Below are 20163 nucleotides of genomic sequence, written 5' to 3'. Positions count from 1 at the left end.
CACGATCTCTTGCGTCAGCGATCGATACGATTTTTCCCTTTCGTTGGATTGGATTTTTTTTTTTTTTTTGGAATTCTTTCATCTTTTAATTTTGTTAAATTGATTCTGAAAACTTTTCTTCTTTTTTTAGATTGTGTTTTGCGAGACAGATTTGATCCTTTCGAACTTCTTCCGGATTTTATTTATCCTTCTTAATAAGCAAAATTTCGGTTATTTCGTAGAATTTTTACATTTTCTTTCGCTTCTTTCTTTTCAGAAAAAGAAGAATCATCGATATATAGAAGAAAAATGTTAGAAAATACGTTTATAAACAGGGATAATTACACGGTGTGTTTATCATGATTGGAAAGAGGCGATAAAATTTTAACGTATCTATCGTGACTGGAACGAGATTCCACGACTCGAGAGGAATTCATAAAGAAGAAGAAGAAGAAGAAAGAAGGAAAAAAAGAATAGCGGAGCAACGATACACAAGCTTCTTGTAACTTTAACGCGCTTCTCATCTCCGTCGTATAAAACGATCGCTTTTAATAACTAGTTTCGCGTTTCGCCGATAACAAGTTAACCGAACAGGTTTATTCCCCCTCGTCCCAGGGTGTCCTTCTTTTCCGAGTTTGTTTACCGGTTACGCCATGCTCTATGCTCGGCCTCCTAAGATCGCGGCTATATTTTCGCCTCCCACGTGCCACGCAACTCAAAATACCGATCCCGAGAGGAGAGAAATCGTTGGTCAAAGGTGCGCGTGCCGCCGATTCTCACAACAAATATCGATCGATCCAATAAAATTTCCTTTAAACGAGAGAAAAAAAAAAAAAAAAAATATCGGTATTTCTAACCTCACTTTCGAATTATTTCCTTCTCCCATGATTATTTCTTACTCGAAGGCTTTTTTTTAATGATTCTAATAAGTTTACTGATTTTCAATAAGTATTTTAATTATTATATTTTGTACAATTTATTCGTGTACGGATGAAATATGTTTCTGATCAATTTAAAGGAAAATTACAAGGATTCTTCAGTGTTCAAATTTTGTCCTTTACTTGCCTCAAATTTCTCTATTTTCCATCACGTATTATTCATCGAGAATTTCAAAATTTCTCGTAAAAAACATTGAACATCCTCTCTAAATATCTAAATCATCTCCATCATCGTGAGCATCGTTGGAAAAAGTAAGTGAGTCGAGTAAGAGTTTTCTTCCTTAAAGCATCTTTCCTTCCTTCCTAAAGAAAAATCCAAGCATCCTTTGCAAAAGCCAAGCATCCTCGATGGGTCACTGCACTCGCATTCGAGGAGACTACAAACATCACCGAACCAACCGAGATGAACAAAGAGAGAGAGAGAGAGAGAGGGAAGTACGTATCGAAGAACCCTAGGAACAAACAGGAAAGGCGCCGGTGGGCTGCCGATTGTATTGCTGGTTGGTGGCCGTGTGTGTTTGCTGGTAAACCTAAGAGGAGAGAAGAACCTCGGTGAACCGTTAGACGCGGCTACTAAATCTGCTCGATCGGTCTTCTCTTCGCTTAGCGTACAACACGTAGCAGAGGATCACGAGAAGAAGAATCCTCTCGCCTCTGCTCGTCGTCGAGTCCTTCTCTCCTCCTCCGTCGCAGGAAATCGGCTCCTGGTATGCGGTTTCCTGGAAAAGGCCGCGGGAGGAAAAAAAAAAAAAAATGGGCGCACGGATTGATTTCTACGCGATTTCGCGGGGGAGAGGAAGATTTCAACCCTTACCTGGCGAGTTACTGCTCGACTCGGTTACAGCGTTACGTAAACGCTTCTATTTCTGGACTTCTTTTTCGTTAGATTTCTTCAGATTTCTTTCTTCTTTTTTGTTTTCTTATTCTTGTTCCGAGAGCCAGAGTTATTATTATTGCGTTGGGTCAGAATGGGAGGCGGTGGTGCTCAACCGTTGGTAAGTTCAGGGAATTAATAATTCATAAAGATAGCAAGTGTTTTGTACAATATTTTTCTAAGATCGTAATTTCATGTTATGCTCTATCATTAAAATTCACCTTCCCTTAAGAGAAAGATTAAATTTCTCTCGCCACGATCTATCGATAATTTTCTCAATACGTTAAATGTTTCGACGATCTCCCAAAAGTAATTCTTCAATTAATACAAAGTTCAGAGCTGAATCCTAATTATAGGATTAACATAGAGTTCCATTCTTCTTTTGAAAACTTTTACTCTCGTAACACGTTCATCCATCACAATGAAATTACGCGAAGCGTATCATTATACCCGTAACGCGATATCACAATAGCTAACCTCTCTAAACGACACGTTTCTAGAAGAAGAAATAATCCAGAAATAAAAGGGGAGGGGAAGAAAACGGAAAAAAAGCAGCATAGCAGACAGGTTAAATTTAATTCGACGTAAGAACCGAGTAAGATTCTTAATGATGCGTGGTGGTCGGCTCGAGAAATGAAAATTATGATTAATACTCCCCTCCCCACTCTCACGCGGAACGCGAAATCCACGGTGGAACGCATAGCGTTCAGACTTTCGCTAATACGACGCTAATTGCAACGTCGCAGCGTGACGTCGTACGGCTATCCCGTACGTTAGATTCTCGTGCAACGTTCGCGTTCGAAACAAAAGGAAGTTGGGAGAACGAAGGATACCAAGGGACACGCGAACCTCTAATAAAATGTAATATTCCATTGTTGCGCTTTGGACGGAGCGGTATTCGCGGATTAACTAGGCCGGTACGGGCTCGACATATATTCTAAACTATTAATAGTGAAGGCACGACACAACGTACCCCTCTCGGATTTCGTTGTAAACGTGACAAGACAGATCGATGAAAATACAGAGAAAAATCGTTCATTTCTACGTGAAATATTTTAATTTCTTTTTTGTAGTTTGTAAAAACGTTTCAAGTTTCTTTTAGGGTTTTTAATTTTAGAATCGTTGAAAGTGTCAGCTTTAGCAATGTTATCGATAATTGGAAAGTGGATTTGTGAGAAATCTAGTAAGTTTGTCGGGTCTAGTAACTTTGTGAAAAAATGTGGGAATTTATTATTGCTGCTGTTGTATTATTGCTAGTGATATTATCGTTGTAGTGAAACAGTTGTCAGTGTTTGTCCGTAACTCGTATTAATTTTGAAATTACGTAATTTGAAAAATTATTATTGATCATTTTTCATTTTAATTAAAAAAAAAAATTTTAAGTTGCTCGACGTTTGGATTTGCTAATTCTAATCTACGAAATAAGTGTTGTTTTCATTCCGAACAATCGAACATTAATTCAAATGCGAACAATTTTGAAACAATACTATTATAAACATCAGTGTGGAGGAAACATCGAGGAAACCGTTCTATTTGAGTTTATTTTATCAACTTCGTAAATGTAACACATCGCGTATTGCCTGCCAAGCCCATTGGCCAGCCGTCAAATGACAGTTTTTCTCGTTGTGCCCACTTTCCACCCATATAATCCTCGAGATAAAAGCAACACACCATGCTATGCACCACCTCATTGCCCACGCGGTATTAAATAATATTTTTTTTTTTTTAAACTGAATCCGGCATACGTATTTCGATTGCTTCGCCCCACGACTAACTTATGAAACGAAACGTGTATTTACATAGAAATAGTTCAATCCTCGAGAAATAAATTTAAAAAAACAATGTCAGAATATCATAATGAAAAATTAATGAAAAAAGATAAAAATGAATGTATTTATTAAAAATTTGAAATGAATAGTTTTGTTTGGAGAAAAAATTCTTCAGTGAATTATATTTGTGCAATTTTATATTATATCAAAAAATATTAAAAAATTCTATATTTTATAGAATGAAATTTAGAATTTAAAGAATATTATATAAATTTTTCAAAATTCTCTTTAAATTATTATTTCTATATTTTAAAACATTCTCTAGAATTTCTATGAAAGGAAAAAAGAAAAATATGACATCAAATAAACGTTAAACGTATATTCAGCCAAACTTAGAAGAACCGGAAACCCCCCTCTAATCAGAATTCAAACTCCACGCTAGGAACAAGCTTACCTAAAAACACACCCTTATTTTACATACAACAACTGGTTTCCTCATCATTCTTATTATCTTTATTCCATCAGTTAAAAATTATTTAGTACCTTTTAAGAATATAAATATACTCAAACGATAAAATTATTCATCTTCGCTTGTACATCCGAATGATACCGGAAATTGAAACTTAATTGGTATCATGACAGAGAATCCATAAAATATTAATTAACATTTCGAAATATTCGAAGAATAAGATATTCATCATTTTTTTTCTTTACTTCTTTATGTTTTATTATAACAATAAATATCACTGTTGTTTTTTTATATTTATAATATAATTTTTGTATATTTATACAAAATAAAAATTTCAAAAAATTCATTGATATACATTCTTTCAAATATCTGCTGTGAAGCTATACGATTTGACATTCAAAACAAATTTTACTTGCAAAATATATTTTACACTCTGAAGAATCAACGAATAACGAAAAACCCTAGTATAAATATATCGTGACAGATTTAAATCACAAATATCTATCACACGAAAGAATATCGTCATTTCTCAAGATTGAACGCACAATCTCGATCATCTTCATCGACAACGAACCCGGAAGTTCGATGCTAGAAGCATTCCTCGGTCGTTCAGGGACAAACTAAAACGCATAGGGGAAAAATGGTCGTGGCGCTGGTGACAAACTAGAACCGTTCATGCGGGACAACACACCCGTGACGCCTACGCGAACGCATTCGAAACGATTTCAACTAGGCACAAAAGACAGGGCTCGGGACAAAAGAGTCACGCGAAATCGTTTCAATTCACACACGGCGGTTTAGCCTCTTGGCGGAACACGCTTTGACCGAGTCAACGAGTTTTCTTGGAATTACGAATTTGGCCCGTGTCACGTGCGGTAGATATACACACATGTATAGTCAGTCACAAAAGAGCTTGTACATTACTTTACAAAGAAATTCATTTAACTCGAAAATCCTGATTTTATATTTGTATATATATATATATATAGAACAGTAGTATATAAATATATACATGCTGTATGTGCAAATATTTATAATAGAATCATAAAAAGTTATTCCTGTGAAATAAGATTTCGTTAATAAAAAAAACTATTATAATAAATAGATTTATTGATTAATTTTATATACAAATTATTAATTAATACAAATTATTGTAAGTTGTGAAGATTTCTCTGATTGTATAAGATAAATAATTTTTCTTACAGGTTTGAAATCAAAAAATTAGTATTAGAAGAGAAGGATCTTTTTTGTGATTTTAGTTTCATACATTTTTTAACTTTAAAAAAATTTTGGAAAGAGATTTCTGAAGATTTAAATGATTTAAGATTTAAAAGATTTAAATGAATGATTTAAAAGATTTAAATATGGTAAGTTGCACAAAATTTATTATTAAGTCACTAGACTTATTCATCATCATAAACATTCACCAGAAATGGATCAAAGGATTAAGTGTATTTTATAGGGTGAGGTGTATAATTTTGGATACAAAAATTCTTGTAGATTTATTCTTGAACACTATTTTAATTTTTCTTCTTACAAAGAGTTTGCTTATTTATATACTTAATTCTAAAAGAAAAAAATTAATCATTTTTAAGTAAATTTTATTTTCTTTATTTTTATGTATACATTCTTAAAATTTTCTTTTTTTACTTTAAAAAAAAATAAAAATTATTAAAAATCTATTATTAGAAATAAAACAAACATATGTAGATAAAGATAAATTGGATTAGACATTATATTAATGAAAATTTATGTTATTTTAATTTATATTCATTTTTGCAGGTATTCAGATTGAAATCGCGTGAAAAAGATGCAACGGCATGCTCGTAAATATTGAAAAGTTTCTGAAAGATTAAAATCCATGAAGCGAAAAGCGAGTCTAATCGAAAGGAAATTCTTGTCTCGTCACACTTTTGGCAGGGCTGTTAAATTAATCGTGTACACGCTCTCTCGAGAGTGTAAGTCGCCTTTTTGGGCCACGTTAAAAGTGAATATATCGATGTTCTATTTTCGAACCATTTATCATCTATCGTAAAATGATCCAAAATAGTACACGAAATACAAAAAAAAATTTTCTAATAAAAATAGGCCAAAAACGTTAAACAAATTTTTATCCATAACTTTAATTGAATTCAAAATTATTTAATATATATATATATTATAAAATATTTCCTGAATTTTTAAGAACTAAAAATTTGAAAATAATTGTACATTATACAAATGTTTAGAAAACTTTTAAAAATATTTAATTTTTTATTTTGCCAATCTTTTTCTAAATTATATCTCAATCTTTGAAATGTCTTTTCTTGTGTCATTGAGATTTTAAAAAATATAGAGCATTGGAGTATGCTAATAGTTTCAATAAGAAATTCTTTGTTCAGTTGTCGGCAAGGATCACGCGCTATCATAGCTTGGCTAATTATCACAATTCAATGTAGTAGAACGCGTGGGAAGCGTTATAACTAATGTATGTAAGTATAAGCTACTTATATTTTCCTTCGCCACTGTGAAACTACTAACGGGTTGATTTGCATTTAAAATATCAATCGCACGCGCCCCCAGATCTAGACACATTATTTGGATTACAAGCTTGAAAATGCAACTTATTCAATCCTCTGAGTCATATTATTAACATCCTACTTCAAACGTATTTGATTTAGAAAGTTATTGAATCCAATTTATTATATATATAAAAAAAAATATTGCAAATAAAAGTATTAATCTTTTTATATATTAATGAAAAAATTTATTCACATTTTAATTTAATTTTATTTATAATCAATAATAAATTCTTTAATGAAGATAAAGTAAATAATATATATATATAAGAAAATGTCGATTTGTAGGAGAATAAAAACAAAATTTTTATTCACTTTCCACTGAATAAAATAATTCTTCAATTTTTTAATAGTCCTATTATTAATTATTCCTATAAATTTCTTTTCTATATATTTAATAAATCACGATAGAACATCGATTATAATGACACAGGAAAAGATTTAATCGCAGCAAAAAGCGAACATGTCTGTGGATAATTGTATTACGTGCAGAAATCCACAATGAATTGCGAACAATTAAGGGGCCGGGAATAATTCGATATGTTCATCTTCTCGCGTTAATTGTATGGCATCGTGATAATTAAATATCATGTGGCAAATAAATTAAGGAAGAAATCGAGCAGCCAAGACAAACGTGTGATTATAATCGCACGAATGATTTAAAATACATTGTATTATAACCTAAGCAAATTTATTGATTATCAATACGATTAGTGAATCGAGTTATCAGAACGATAAACGATTAATCGATCGTATTCCTAAAAGTTAATTTAAATTTTACTTTTATCATTTGTAAATTTAATTATTAATAATTATATCACAATTGCAACGTGAACCAATATCTAAAATTATCTAATTTGTCCCATAACCTATACATATTAAATATTTTTCTTACGAACCACTAATAAACCAATGTGAAAATCCTTAGCTGGATTAAGTCTGACGCGCATATTTTCTTTCTTCTCCTTAACTTTGTTCACAACATTCTTAGGTTAGTTGAGTTACGAGCCATTCTTCTCCGTGAAAAACGTTAATAAAATTCCTCGGGACGTTCCCGCACGCAGTGGCTGATTAAAACGCGTAGTCGCGACGACGCGTGCGCGTCTAATGCGCGCGCAGACAAAAGTGTCCCGACGCTGACGATTTACGAGTTCGTTCACACTGTTCACACTCTCGTTGCATATTAGGCACGCCATCAGTGCACATGAAACTAACCTCTACACTGTTTTTCCTTGTAAAGATGCACAATAGCGCATCTCGTTAAATAATCAGAGTTCTGTCTAGCGATAAGCTGTATAAAGGTGCAATAACGCTTATCTTATGCGTTCTTTGCATTATTAAGAAAGGTACTGTTGCTTTCTCAATTTATAAGATTAACTTTAATAAACTTCTTTCAAACTTTCATTTACTTTCAATTATTTTCAAATATTTAAAAATTCAATTTTTATACTTTTAATAAGAATACATAATATTAAAATAGATACATAAAAATCAAAGAAATGTTTTTTGCAATCTTTTTAGAAATCTTATTTTTATTGCAATTTTTACCAGACGTATTGCATATGTCTGATTGTATACTGTTTTGATGATATTGTTTCATTTATATGATAACGTATGATGCAAAGAGATATAAAATGTAAACATAAATATTTAAATTAAATCATTAATTAAATATGATACATTTATTTGATTTAATATGCAATCAATGTATTGCAATAAATATATATATATATATACACACATATAGGATAAAAAATTATTTAAAAGGAATAAAGAAAAGATAAAAACTGCTATCTTATCAGCTTTCTAATGAGAAACTAACATATTCTTAAGAAATATTTCCATATGCTATATTATATACAAACGAATTTAAATATATATATTCCTTTTACATTTGTATTGTTCATTTCTGATTTTTTTTAATTAATTCATTTAAAAATAAGTTCTGATATATTATGACTTTCTTTAAAAGAAATTAACAACTTGTATCTATACAAATTAATAACTTATATTCTATTTCTATAATTTACAATATTACAATAATAAAAATTTCAAATGAATATCTTTAAAATTATTTCTTCTCTTCTTTTATTCAACTATTCTGAGTTTTCCTAAATTAAAAGATAAAATTAGCAGATACTTGATATTGCTACCATCCTTTCTCTCTGTATATTTATTTTTAAGAATATAATATTCTTTATATATTTGGTAAGTAAAAGAAGTATAATAAGAAAAAATATGCTAAGATATAGAAATAGTATAATAGTAGGTGAAAGTTGTAGAATATATGGTACATACATACTTGATGTCTCTCGTATACTTTCTCAAAAGTAGTTTTTAAATTTTTTCTTACTCTTAACAAACATTTTACAAAACTATGTATGACAAAATGCGACGATAATCGTAAATCTAAATTATTAAATTCTTATTCGTTTCTCGTAAAAGAATTGCAATAATACATATTTTCTTCTTTTGTTTTTATATAACGTCACACGCACGCAATGTATTTTATTATTATGACGAAAGAGAGACAATATTATTGTCAGAAAAGTCGATCGCAATCACAATGATGTAACTTGGTGTTGGTGCGGCGGCCGAATATATTTTGAATAGCGTCACGCAAAGTTTACAGCGACGGTGAAAAATGCGCGCGAAAAGACGTGACACTTTCGCGGGGCGCTAACAAATTGCAAAAGGAACAGCGCCTGTTAAAGGCAACGCGTACATTGTATAACGAACACTGTTCTACATATTCTGCGCGTTAGTCATACCTTTGTACTTCGGCTTGTACAAGCGGACCCAGAAAGATAACGAACCGGTGAGGAAACGACAAATCCTGCTTGACACCTTTTAGAAATATTTCTTTTAATGTCCATTGTGAAATACTTTATCGAGACACAGGAAAAAAAATATTTGAGAAATTACTTACAAAAATCTTTTACGAATGTATCAAAATTTATCAACATTTATGAAACTTGATTTCATAACCTCTAAATAAAGAAATATATTATTATATGGCAAAGAAACATCAATTTCTATATTAAAATTCTATAAAATGTTTATTCCAATTTTAAGTTTCTCATTTTTCGAAATTTAACAACTCAATTCGCGATTTAACACGATTAAAAATTTTCACAAACGAATTTTAATTATACAGGTTGCTGAAAAGACCAGGCTTTATCCTCTTGCACGTGAAAAGGTTCAGATCCCCTTTCATACGATTATCGGCGAGGGGAGGATCCCGCAAGGATACCTCGTTCCGCCCGACCACGACGACGGCATCGCAAGGATTTTTCTCTCATTAACGGCATCATTGAGCGGCTCTCGTGGAAGAAAGGAACGGTGAACGGTCTTCTCTCCGCAGCTTTAGTGTAAACGAACCTTTATCTCAATCCCTGGGCGCGTTACATATAAGGGAATCGTAACGAGTAACGACATTAGGCATCGGGCTTTTGCCTGCGTACATGGCAGCAGTCAGCTTAACCCCTCGCGCGGAGATCCGGTTTTATCAGCCATATTGGATGCACGCGCGGTCAATTGTGGACTTAAGAAGCGTGGGTCGGCCGACCCTGCCGAGACGACACCGGCCCGCTTTTTCTTCCACCTCACCTTCTTGTCCATCTCCTCCCTTCTTTCCCCCGTGATTCGGTCTAACTGTAGTGCGGAATGCCGAGCGACGCGGAATTGGCCGAGAAACGAGGGGAGGGGAGGGACACGGTTTCGATGTCGATGGAAAAAACAGGTAGGCAATATTTTATGTGATTCAGTGAAATATCTGAAAACTTATATGTATTTATCTCGTTAATATTATTTTAGATTCGTATTGGATGGGAAAAGATACGTAGGAAGTGTTGACAGGTGTGACTCTTTGAGGTTATGTTTCTCAACATATCCATCCATCGTAACAATCTCGTAAATATTTTCGAATTTGTTTCTCGATATACTCGATATTGTTCGAGTACATCTGAGTATTTGTTGGAAGAGCATCAGTTAGATGAGAATGTCGGCCGAAGATAATTCTGGAAACGATATTGCGTATGATTCAACATGTGGGCGAATGGGATTAAAAAAGTAGATACGTGAAACGCTACGAAGCTCGTAAACATCCTCCGAGCAACGTGCTCTCGCTGTTGTTTATTATTAGGAAAAGGATGTGCCCCGATTCCGTTTAGATATTAATTATCATACATTTTTCTTCTCAAAGTAATTTTCCTCGTAATCTGATACACGAATTAAATAATCTATTCTTCTAATCTATTCTTTTTTTTTTTTAGAGAGAGAAACAGAAGAAGAATCGAAAATTGTTTCGATGTTTACAGGAGAAAATTAATTTTATTAGAAAAATTGTGCAATATTTTTGAATCGTACTGTACAATGTACGGGGAGTACAATACGTGGTCGCACCAGTTCCAGTTCCAGATCTACTATAATCAACGTATTAGATTTCAATATAGAAATCTTGGTTACGTAAAATAAATGCACATGCGAGAGATACAAGCGACCGCAAAACAATACAAGCAACGAAGAACCGGACTTTCCACGCGATTGATAATCCTTCTTGTTATATTAGCGAGCATAGATCCCCTTGTAAAATGATTTTCTCTTCATTGTGCGATAAGGATTAATTATCTCTCTTTCGTTTAATTACGAAGATAAGAATCTCGATGCTTATCTTCGTTCAAGATGAGTTTAATGTTTGAAAATGGATCGTTTAGTGCGCTAAATTAATTCATGACGTTCGGTGTGCTTTATTGATATAAAATAAAAACAGGTTTGAGCGAATTCTAAATACAAACGAATAGAACTTATGATATATAAATTATGAATATTGAATTAACAATTAATAAAGATAAGGCTAAAAAAACAGAGAAGGATTTCTTTTAATTTAAATTACAAAAGATTCCAGACTATCAAATAATTGGAAATAAATTGATTCACGGAATCAATTGATAGAAAAATCATTCTTAAACTTCTATGATCCTGAATCTGAATTTTTCAAAGCTTCCAAAACAGGTTTGAGCGAATTCTAAATACAAACGAATAGAACTTATGATATATAAATTATGAATATTGAATTACAACAATTAATAAACATAAGGCTAAAAAAACAGAGAAGGATTTCTTTTAATTTAAATTATAAAAGATTCCAGACTATCAAATAATTGGAAATAAATTGATTCACGGAATCAATTGATAGAAAAATCATTCTTAAACTTCATGATTTTGAATCTGAATTTTTCAAAGCTTCCAAAACAAGTTTGAGCGAATTCTAAATACAAAAGAATAGAACTTATGATATATAAATTATGAATATTGAATTAACAATTAATAAAAATAAGGTTAAAAAAACAGAGAAGGATTTCTTTTAATTTAAATTACAAAAGATTGCAGACTATCAAATAATTGGAAATAAATTGATTCACGGAATCAATTGATAGAAAAATCATTCTTAAACTTCATGATTTTGAATCTGAATTTTTCAAAGCTTCCAACGAGATTGGAAGAACACTCAATCATGAGAGAATACATTTTCACAGATTAAATTCGTTTATCGTAGTGAAAGTACACTATTTCAGGATTCGAATAACAAAGAGCATGCATGCTTTAAGGAAGAAGTAAAACGAAGAACGCGATGAGAAAAGAGAGAGGGAGGGGAAAAAAGGAGAGAAAGACTGAAAATCCGCAAGAGACTCGACCCGTTCTCAAGATCCATATGCAATCCCAGGCCTGGAAATACGTGAGACAGCGTCGAGGGCAACGCCGTTCTCCTTTGGAGTTTCTGCACGTGCAACCACGGGGACCTGGTGTCGGGAAATCAAGTTCAATGGCGTCTCGTTGGACGAGCATCGATCCCCGTCCGCATACGAGCACGTTTTCGTGAACGCGACGACGGGACACAATCTATTCCGAGGAACTGAAAGTTCAACAAGGATTTTCAGGAGGCTTGTATCACATCATACATGATTCGTTCAGGATCCATGAAAATCGTTTATTAATTATATATAGAGAAAAATAGAAAGATCATTTTTTATTTTTCAACCTTTGAGGTAGGGTTCTTTTAATAATATTTTTAACCAGCCTGTTGATTAATTAAGTCCATGGATTGAATATTCACCGTTTTTTAAAAATGGTAATTGGACTTATACGTTGGGGATAATTGTTGAATTTGTTGCAGTTTTCATTCCTTTTTTTAATTTGTGTTTGGCCTGAATAGTTATTATGTATGGAATAGGTTATTGGGATACTAATTAGTATTTTATATCTGCAATTTGAGGTACTTTTAATGGAAGTTTCAAGTTTTAGAATTGTTGATATTTAATTTAATGACTTTGATCAATCAATATAGAACTTTTTACAGAAATTGGCTCAAAATATAAGAAAGCAATTCAATGTACATAAGAAAATTATAAGTAATTTATTATATAATTTTTTAAATATGAGTAAGATGATTTATTATAGTAATAATAAATAAGTTTTATTTTTATACACTAACTTTTGTGTTTGTTTTGGCCTTTAGAATCGACCCTTTAAAGATGTCACTCGAATAAATTAACACCATGTAGAAGTATCCCCAAGAAACATAATACAGATGCCTCATTAAGGGTTCAAGCAACCCTTGCTGATAGAGCGTAAACCTGGCATCTTCTTTCCACGGAATATTCATATCTACGGCTTCCAAACTTTAACACGTGCTCTGTACTACACCACGCATAACAAGATCCAATTATCAACATGTCGAACTTAATTCTCAATTCTAATAAAGGAAGTGCATTCAACCATCTCATCCATAATCAAAATATTCTTCTTTATATTTGTAGAAAACGAAGAATTTAATTTACAAGAGTTGATGAGCAGAAATCAAATTGAAGAGAACACAAATTTATACAAAAAGTTCTATAACTTTAGATAGAATCTCAATAAAGAATTATACCATTAAAAATCATACAGGTATTATCAAAAATTATAAAATGATGAAAAGAATTTAAAGTATGATAAAAAAATCTTATAAATTTAGAAAATTTACTAGATAAAATGATTGACTTACATATTTCCATCTATAAAATCTTAACTTGCAATTAATTTTATTTCAACATTCTTCAAAACTTCATTTCCTTAGCAATCATACTTTCTTCCAGCATAACTTTATTGCCACGCAAATACCATCGTCCTCCACTCTATGTCGCCCACTTGTTCCCAGCCACGTCGTATGATACAGGTTGCCTCTTCCGTGTGAACTCTATCCACGCCAGATCTCTCTATTTAAACGAATTTGTCCGACATACTGTAACATGGTCCTATGCAAGCTATGACGAAAAACAGGTATATACTTGACATGTGATAAATCTCTCTAAAAGAACTCTTTCAAAGCATTAAGAGGATAATATCAAAACTGTACGTACTTACTATGTCATTCATTTTATGATTACAGATGAAAGAGATTTTTATATAGGAAGAAGTACGATTAAATTTGATTTTTTATCGTCACTTTTATTATTGTCACGAGAAAACAAAAGACATAACATAATGTGTGTTTTTAAAGGAAGATAAGAAAAAAAATATGAAAATTCTCAAGTTTAAAGATAACAAATGTTTAATGATTAGATTAAAATAGTTTATTAAGAAAGAAGAAAGAGAAAAATTTTAATCAATTTAGATTAAAAATTAAATTTATTGTACGGATGAAAAAGATTAATAAAATTGATAGAGCAAAATATCTAATTTCAGATGTGATAATACTATGAATTTAATATTTAAATTTAAATTATAATTTGTCAATAATTATTAAAAGAGAAAGGAATAACTTGAACCGTCAAAATTCCATTAAAGATCAGTAAAATATCTTTCAAATGTTTTTCCAATCTTGAAGATAATATAACATATACTTTTATACATAAGTATAAGTATATGAATCAGCTTATATATGGCAAAGGAATGATAAACTGTGGTCTTTAAACTGATACCCGGTTACAAATGAGTCTGCAATAAGCATTAGAGATAATATTTCGTCTTATCTTCATCTGCTTTGAAATGCAGGATTAATGGACATAATGTGAATCAGCCTGTAGATGCACCTACGAGTATATTCGCCGGGCAGGCACTTGGCGTTACAAATGCAGTCGGAGGAGCATGACACGCCTACGCTTTACTAAGCCCACACGAGCACAGGGCCGTAGATATTGTGACCCAAGTGTCACATCTTGGAATGTTATTCATCAACTAGTCGTATTCGTAACAGGAATGTTACGAATTACGAGGATACAGTTATTTTCAAGCGAGTATTAATAAAACTGTCATTATAAGTGATGATCACGTACAATAACCTTGTAAGATTAATTAAGAGATTCACATTCGATGACAAATGTAGCCATGCAAAAAAAAGAAAATAATAAAACGAAAATAAACGTGATAATGATCATAAATAAACAATTTCTTCTACTAACCTATAATATATATATATATTTCTTCTACTAACCTATAAATATATATATATATATATATTTCTTCAACTAACCTATAATATATATATATATATATATATATATATATATGTGCGTGTGTAACGTCCGCTGACATTTAAGTTCGCAAAAACTTCAAAGTGCACCGCTTTATGCGGATAAGATTTCAGAAACTTCAAAGACAGTTTCGTGGAAACCGCATTATTAACGATCAGCGAAACACGCGATTCATTTCATACATGTTTGCTACACTTGTTCCAGATCCTATAATATCAAACCTGTAACATAATTCTTACGACAAAAGAGATATTTTTTTGTTATAAATAATATATTTCTCGATGAACATCAATGTGTTAACGTTATTAATTAAAAATAATTACCGTTCAAAGAGGTTAAGAAAGGAAACCGTGTTGATAATGTAAGCGATTCTTTCGATTGTTTCGACGAATCGTAATCAATTTTCGGCCCAGCCCTAATAAAAATCCAGACAGGGAACAAAGAGTCGGTTGCTCGATTTTTGGGTGTGCACACGACGGAGAATACACGCAACACATATATATGCACGCGCGCGCAGATCCGCGCATATACACATAAGCGAATCGAGGAAAGCATCGACGCTCTCTAAGCTGCATCCGGTAGCGGTGGTTTTTTGTGCATTGCATTGCGTCGCATCCTCAAGTTCGCCACACTTGTTTCACGAGTAGCCGTCTCCTTTTCGTGACTATCGTTCGCAAAGGAACGTTTATTGATGAAAATGAAAATCAGAAATTTATATTGGATGATAAATCTTTTATTCTAAATTTTGTTTGCATCCCTCTTCGAATAATACTATGATCTAGAACGTTTGAAAGAAAGAGCGGGAAATTTGAATTTTTGAATTTTCTTTTCGATATTTTCTATTACGTATTATTCCTTTTTCGATTTTCTATTATCTAAAATGAATAATATTTTGTTGTTATATTTTATTTTAGTTATTACATTCAAAGAAAATTTTATTTGAATATGACGAGGGTAAATTAAATTCGAGACGATGGAAATTATTTATTATTTTATTAATCTAAATTTTGGTAAGATTTATAATTTTTTTTTATTTTTTTTTTAAACTTAAATTAAATATCAAAATATTTGTTAAAAGCGTATAGAATAAAGAAACGAGAAAAAAAACAGAGCAATATTTATTTTCGCTTTTTATAAATAGAAAGTAGTAATGTTAACTATCGCTCTATTTCTTTTGGGGAAATCCTTAATTGGTATCAATATACTTTTTTCTAATAGTTTCTCTCTTATTCCGTTTACGATGCAATTCGCGTTATAAAATACACTAATAGCATGCGAGATAACAAATCAAAAAATGAACAAAACGAAATTACAAGTTGCTTTAAACTGATATAAATAAAAAAAAAGAAACAAAAATCTATTATAAATTACCAGTTTCAAGAGATTTTTTCGAGATTACTTAAAATTATATAAATTCATTTTAATGAATAAATTAGATTATATTTTAGATTTATAAATAGATTTTTAAAATAAATATAATTGAAAGATAAAAAATTTTAATTCATATTTTTGTTAAACAAATTTCCCCCTTTTTTATTTTTTAAATGATAATAAAATGAATATATCAATTTAAGAATCGCTATTAAATTTATCGAACTAATATTTGTCATTTTTATTGATAATATCGATGTCCGCAATAGCTGTTATCGATATGAAGTATTCTGATTTTACGATTCGAAGAAGTCGATGCTCAATTATTTTTTTCGTTTTACAATAATTTGTAAGAATTGTAATCAACAATAAATTTTACTTTTAATGAGAAGATATAAGAAAAAATTAAATATTTCATATATTCGAAATATATGAATCCATTAATAATATAAATTGGTATCTTATATTTACTAGTTTCAAATTAACAAACATTTTATAAAAAGAAAATTTTAATTTATCTATTATATCTTATTCTTATTCTTAAAGAAATTCCAAGAATTGAATCATTTTTTCGTTTTAGCAACAAAGATATTTTTTAAGATTAAAGATAATTAAAACGTATATCAAAGTTTTGAAAAAAGTATAAAAAAAGAAAAATGCAATAGATAAGTGACTTATATACGTTTTTGATCCTGAAATCAAGTAGTAAAATTTATATTTGTTATTTTTATATTAAAAGTTATTTTATTATATCTATTATTATCTCTAATGTTATCACTAATTCTATTATTTTTAAATCTTAAGAAAGATAAATTCTGAATCATATTGAATTCTTTATATTATAGAAAAAAAATATTTCAATTTAATGTACATTGTTATTCGATATAATATCATTTTAATTAACTATTCTAAATAAATTTTACAATTTAAACTACGATTTCTCATACATTTAAGATTGTTAAAATGTATTCAAGAATTAATATTTTTCTTTTATTATGCATTCTGTATATATGTATCATATCACATTACCCTCATTCCGACAATGAGACGAATTATCCACTCGAAACAAGACGCGCGATTGCATTAGAGACAATAAACATGCGACGATCGTTTACAAGCGTCATGATTGGCGCTTTCTTTTTGCTACCGTTCGTGAATTATCATCGATACAAAGTGACAAAATATGTCATTTTCATCTTTATTGTATGAAATTCAATTAAAAATATTATGTTTCTTTAATAAAAGATGCACATTCTATCTGCAATGTTTATTGTTTTCTATAATAATATGTACATATAACCTAATAATAACTATACACGTGTTCGTGGTAAAAAACTGGCGCGAAATCAACATCGAACTACATCGTAGAAATCTGAAAACTATTGTTTATTTATAACTTTAAGAAATAACATTGAAAAAACAATCTAAAAACATAATCTTTGATATTTTCTATTGTTTTATTTCAATTTCAAAAGTCTCATCTACGAAATAACATCAACATAAGAATATATAAGGCATTGTCTTCGCGAAGATAAAACGAATTATATTCGTGTTTACGTATATAAGATGCATATAAACTAACTCTAGCTTTTCTAGAAACATAAAGTAAAAATATTGTATCGAATTAACTTACCGAAAAAATCCTCCCAACTAACGGATCCATCCGAATCCACGGCGTTGGCAGCCGTGGTCTCCGTGTCCGCCTCGCTGCCCATCTCGTCACATCAAATCCGTTCGATTTTTCCCGCAAACAATCACACAAAAGCGTCAAACAATTCTTTCTTGTTGTCACTGGTCCATGGAAAAAAGTAGGAAGAACAGAAGGAAGATAACACAGAATCGTCTTTACCAGTGCTATCCCGAGTGTCGATCCATTGAACATACGTCACATTTCGCGTGCGCGCGCTACCGATTTATCCGTTATACATCAATATCGCAAAAAAACTATAAATAATCGTGAGAAACAAATAAAACACGATTGGTCAATTGGTTAATTAGGTTCACAGAAGGGAGAGAAGAAATGACATCCCCTTGGCACGCGGTCGCGAGACAGACTGAGAGAGTGGCAGCATTCGACTCGAGCCGACCGACCGTGCCGGCAAGTCAACGAATCGGCAAACAGCCGCCACCAACCCATACACTAAACCGTTTGCTTGCTCTCTCGCGCGTTCCTCCGCTCTAGTCGCCGGCGAGTCGCTCAATGCAACGACTGTCCTCGACGGAGGCGAGCACCGTTCATGTAAATCGCCGTACGCTGGCCGGTCATTGAATTAGGACCATCGAATATGTATTTTTAACCCTTCACGGTAGACCGATGCCTGCCTGGCTCAACTGGCCGATGCTACTATTTTTTATTTTCCGTCTTTTTTCGATTTGTGTGTTTTTTCGTGTGATACATAACTGAAATTATTGAAAAACGTATTTATATTTATATATGAAATTACATAGTTGATGCGTTAAGATTCGAAAGAGAAGATGTCGCTCGCGTGGAAGTTCTATGAGTTAATCGATCTGAATAATTTTAGAATAATCGTGATTTTGGAAGAAATAAAAGAAAATAAATAAATAAAATTTGGAAAAATACGTAATTGTGTATTTGATAGAAAATCTATATTTTATGAATTCTATCTATATTCTGTTGAAATCAAATAAATCTCGTAATGAAAAAATAATCGCTAAATATTCTGGACAAAATGACGTCATAATGGCTATTTAATCAATTTTTTATAATTATGAATTTTTTAACATCTCATTGAAACGAACGAAATAAACAATTCTATAACAAAAAATATTTAATCGTATTTAAAAAATATAAAAGATTATAATTATATATTATTGAATATAAGAATATTCAATTATAAAAATTATTTTGCATACGTTTTTATTGATATTTTAATTGACAATATTGAAAACTACTATTATTAGTAATCGAATAAATTGAATGTAGGATTTACAAATATATTATAAAATATATTACATATATCAATTATATATATATATATATATATATATATATATATATATATATATATATATATTGATATATAATTATATATATCAATATACATTTATTTAACGATTATTATATATAACCTTATTTTTAAATAAATAAATACTTATATTGAACTACGAATATGAAAACACATACGAAACATTCGAATAAAAGATGTATATGGACTAACAGTAATTTTCCCCCACTGAGTTTAAAGTCTATTCCCCCACTGTAGATTTTCGCCGAATGCGCATGTGCGAGAGAAATTAGAAAATTTCAACATGATGCTCATAATTTAAAAATAATATTATATAAAGTTGAATTCAAATGCAATCTAACATATAATGATATTTTATAAAATCTTTTTTTATTCTGGTAATAATATTCTGGTATTATCAATTCATATATTTAATATTATCCAAAATATAAAAGTTTTATTTTAAATTATTAATATATATATTTATGAAAATAATAATAAATTTTAATAATTTTCTTTTAATATATTTGAATATTTCTCAAAGAGTCGAGATATTTTTGAAGAATACATCTTCGTTACCGATTGTGCACTGAGATCTTTTTACCATAAGGGATTGACAAAAACTTCATTAATATAACATGTGGCGCAACGATCTCAAATATGAACTAAATAATTTTTATTAAAAAAAATGAATGATAAAATTTCTTTGTCTATTAAAATTAA

At 30.8% G+C, this 20163-nt stretch overlaps 1 protein-coding gene and 2 long non-coding RNA genes across 6 annotated transcripts in view; 1 reads left to right on the top strand and 2 right to left on the bottom strand.

Annotated features, from left to right (window-relative positions):
- Window positions 1–18784, bottom strand: part of LOC413248 — a 55009-nt gene extending 36225 nt beyond the window's left edge. The window contains exon 1 of the mRNA XM_026441717.1: window positions 18105–18784. Within this exon, the coding sequence (XP_026297502.1) occupies window positions 18105–18186 (82 nt within the window). The 5' untranslated portion in view covers window positions 18187–18784. The remainder of the gene's footprint in view (window positions 1–18104) is intronic.
- On the bottom strand, window positions 887–3649 carry LOC107964737. The gene is made up of 2 exons (XR_001703702.2): window positions 1732–3649; window positions 887–1636 (listed from the first exon to the last, which is right to left on the bottom strand). It is a non-coding gene; the product is annotated as an uncharacterized LOC107964737 (long non-coding RNA).
- Window positions 6911–14974, top strand: LOC107963976. Of its 4 annotated transcripts, none has more exons than XR_003305015.1 (6): window positions 6911–7933; window positions 9745–10329; window positions 10404–10790; window positions 10862–11358; window positions 11601–13535; window positions 13724–14974. It is a non-coding gene; the product is annotated as an uncharacterized LOC107963976 (long non-coding RNA). The 4 variants fall into 4 exon arrangements; XR_003305014.1 differs by having other exon boundaries at window positions 10862–13535; window positions 13724–13907; window positions 14017–14974; XR_003305013.1 differs by having other exon boundaries at window positions 10862–13535.
- Window positions 18785–20163: the final 1379 nt, after the last annotated feature.

Source organism: Apis mellifera, linkage group LG7 (assembly GCF_003254395.2).
Source record: "Apis mellifera strain DH4 linkage group LG7, Amel_HAv3.1, whole genome shotgun sequence".
Classification (NCBI taxonomy): domain Eukaryota; kingdom Metazoa; phylum Arthropoda; class Insecta; order Hymenoptera; family Apidae; genus Apis; species Apis mellifera.
This window is presented reverse-complemented; position numbering and strand designations above follow the sequence as displayed.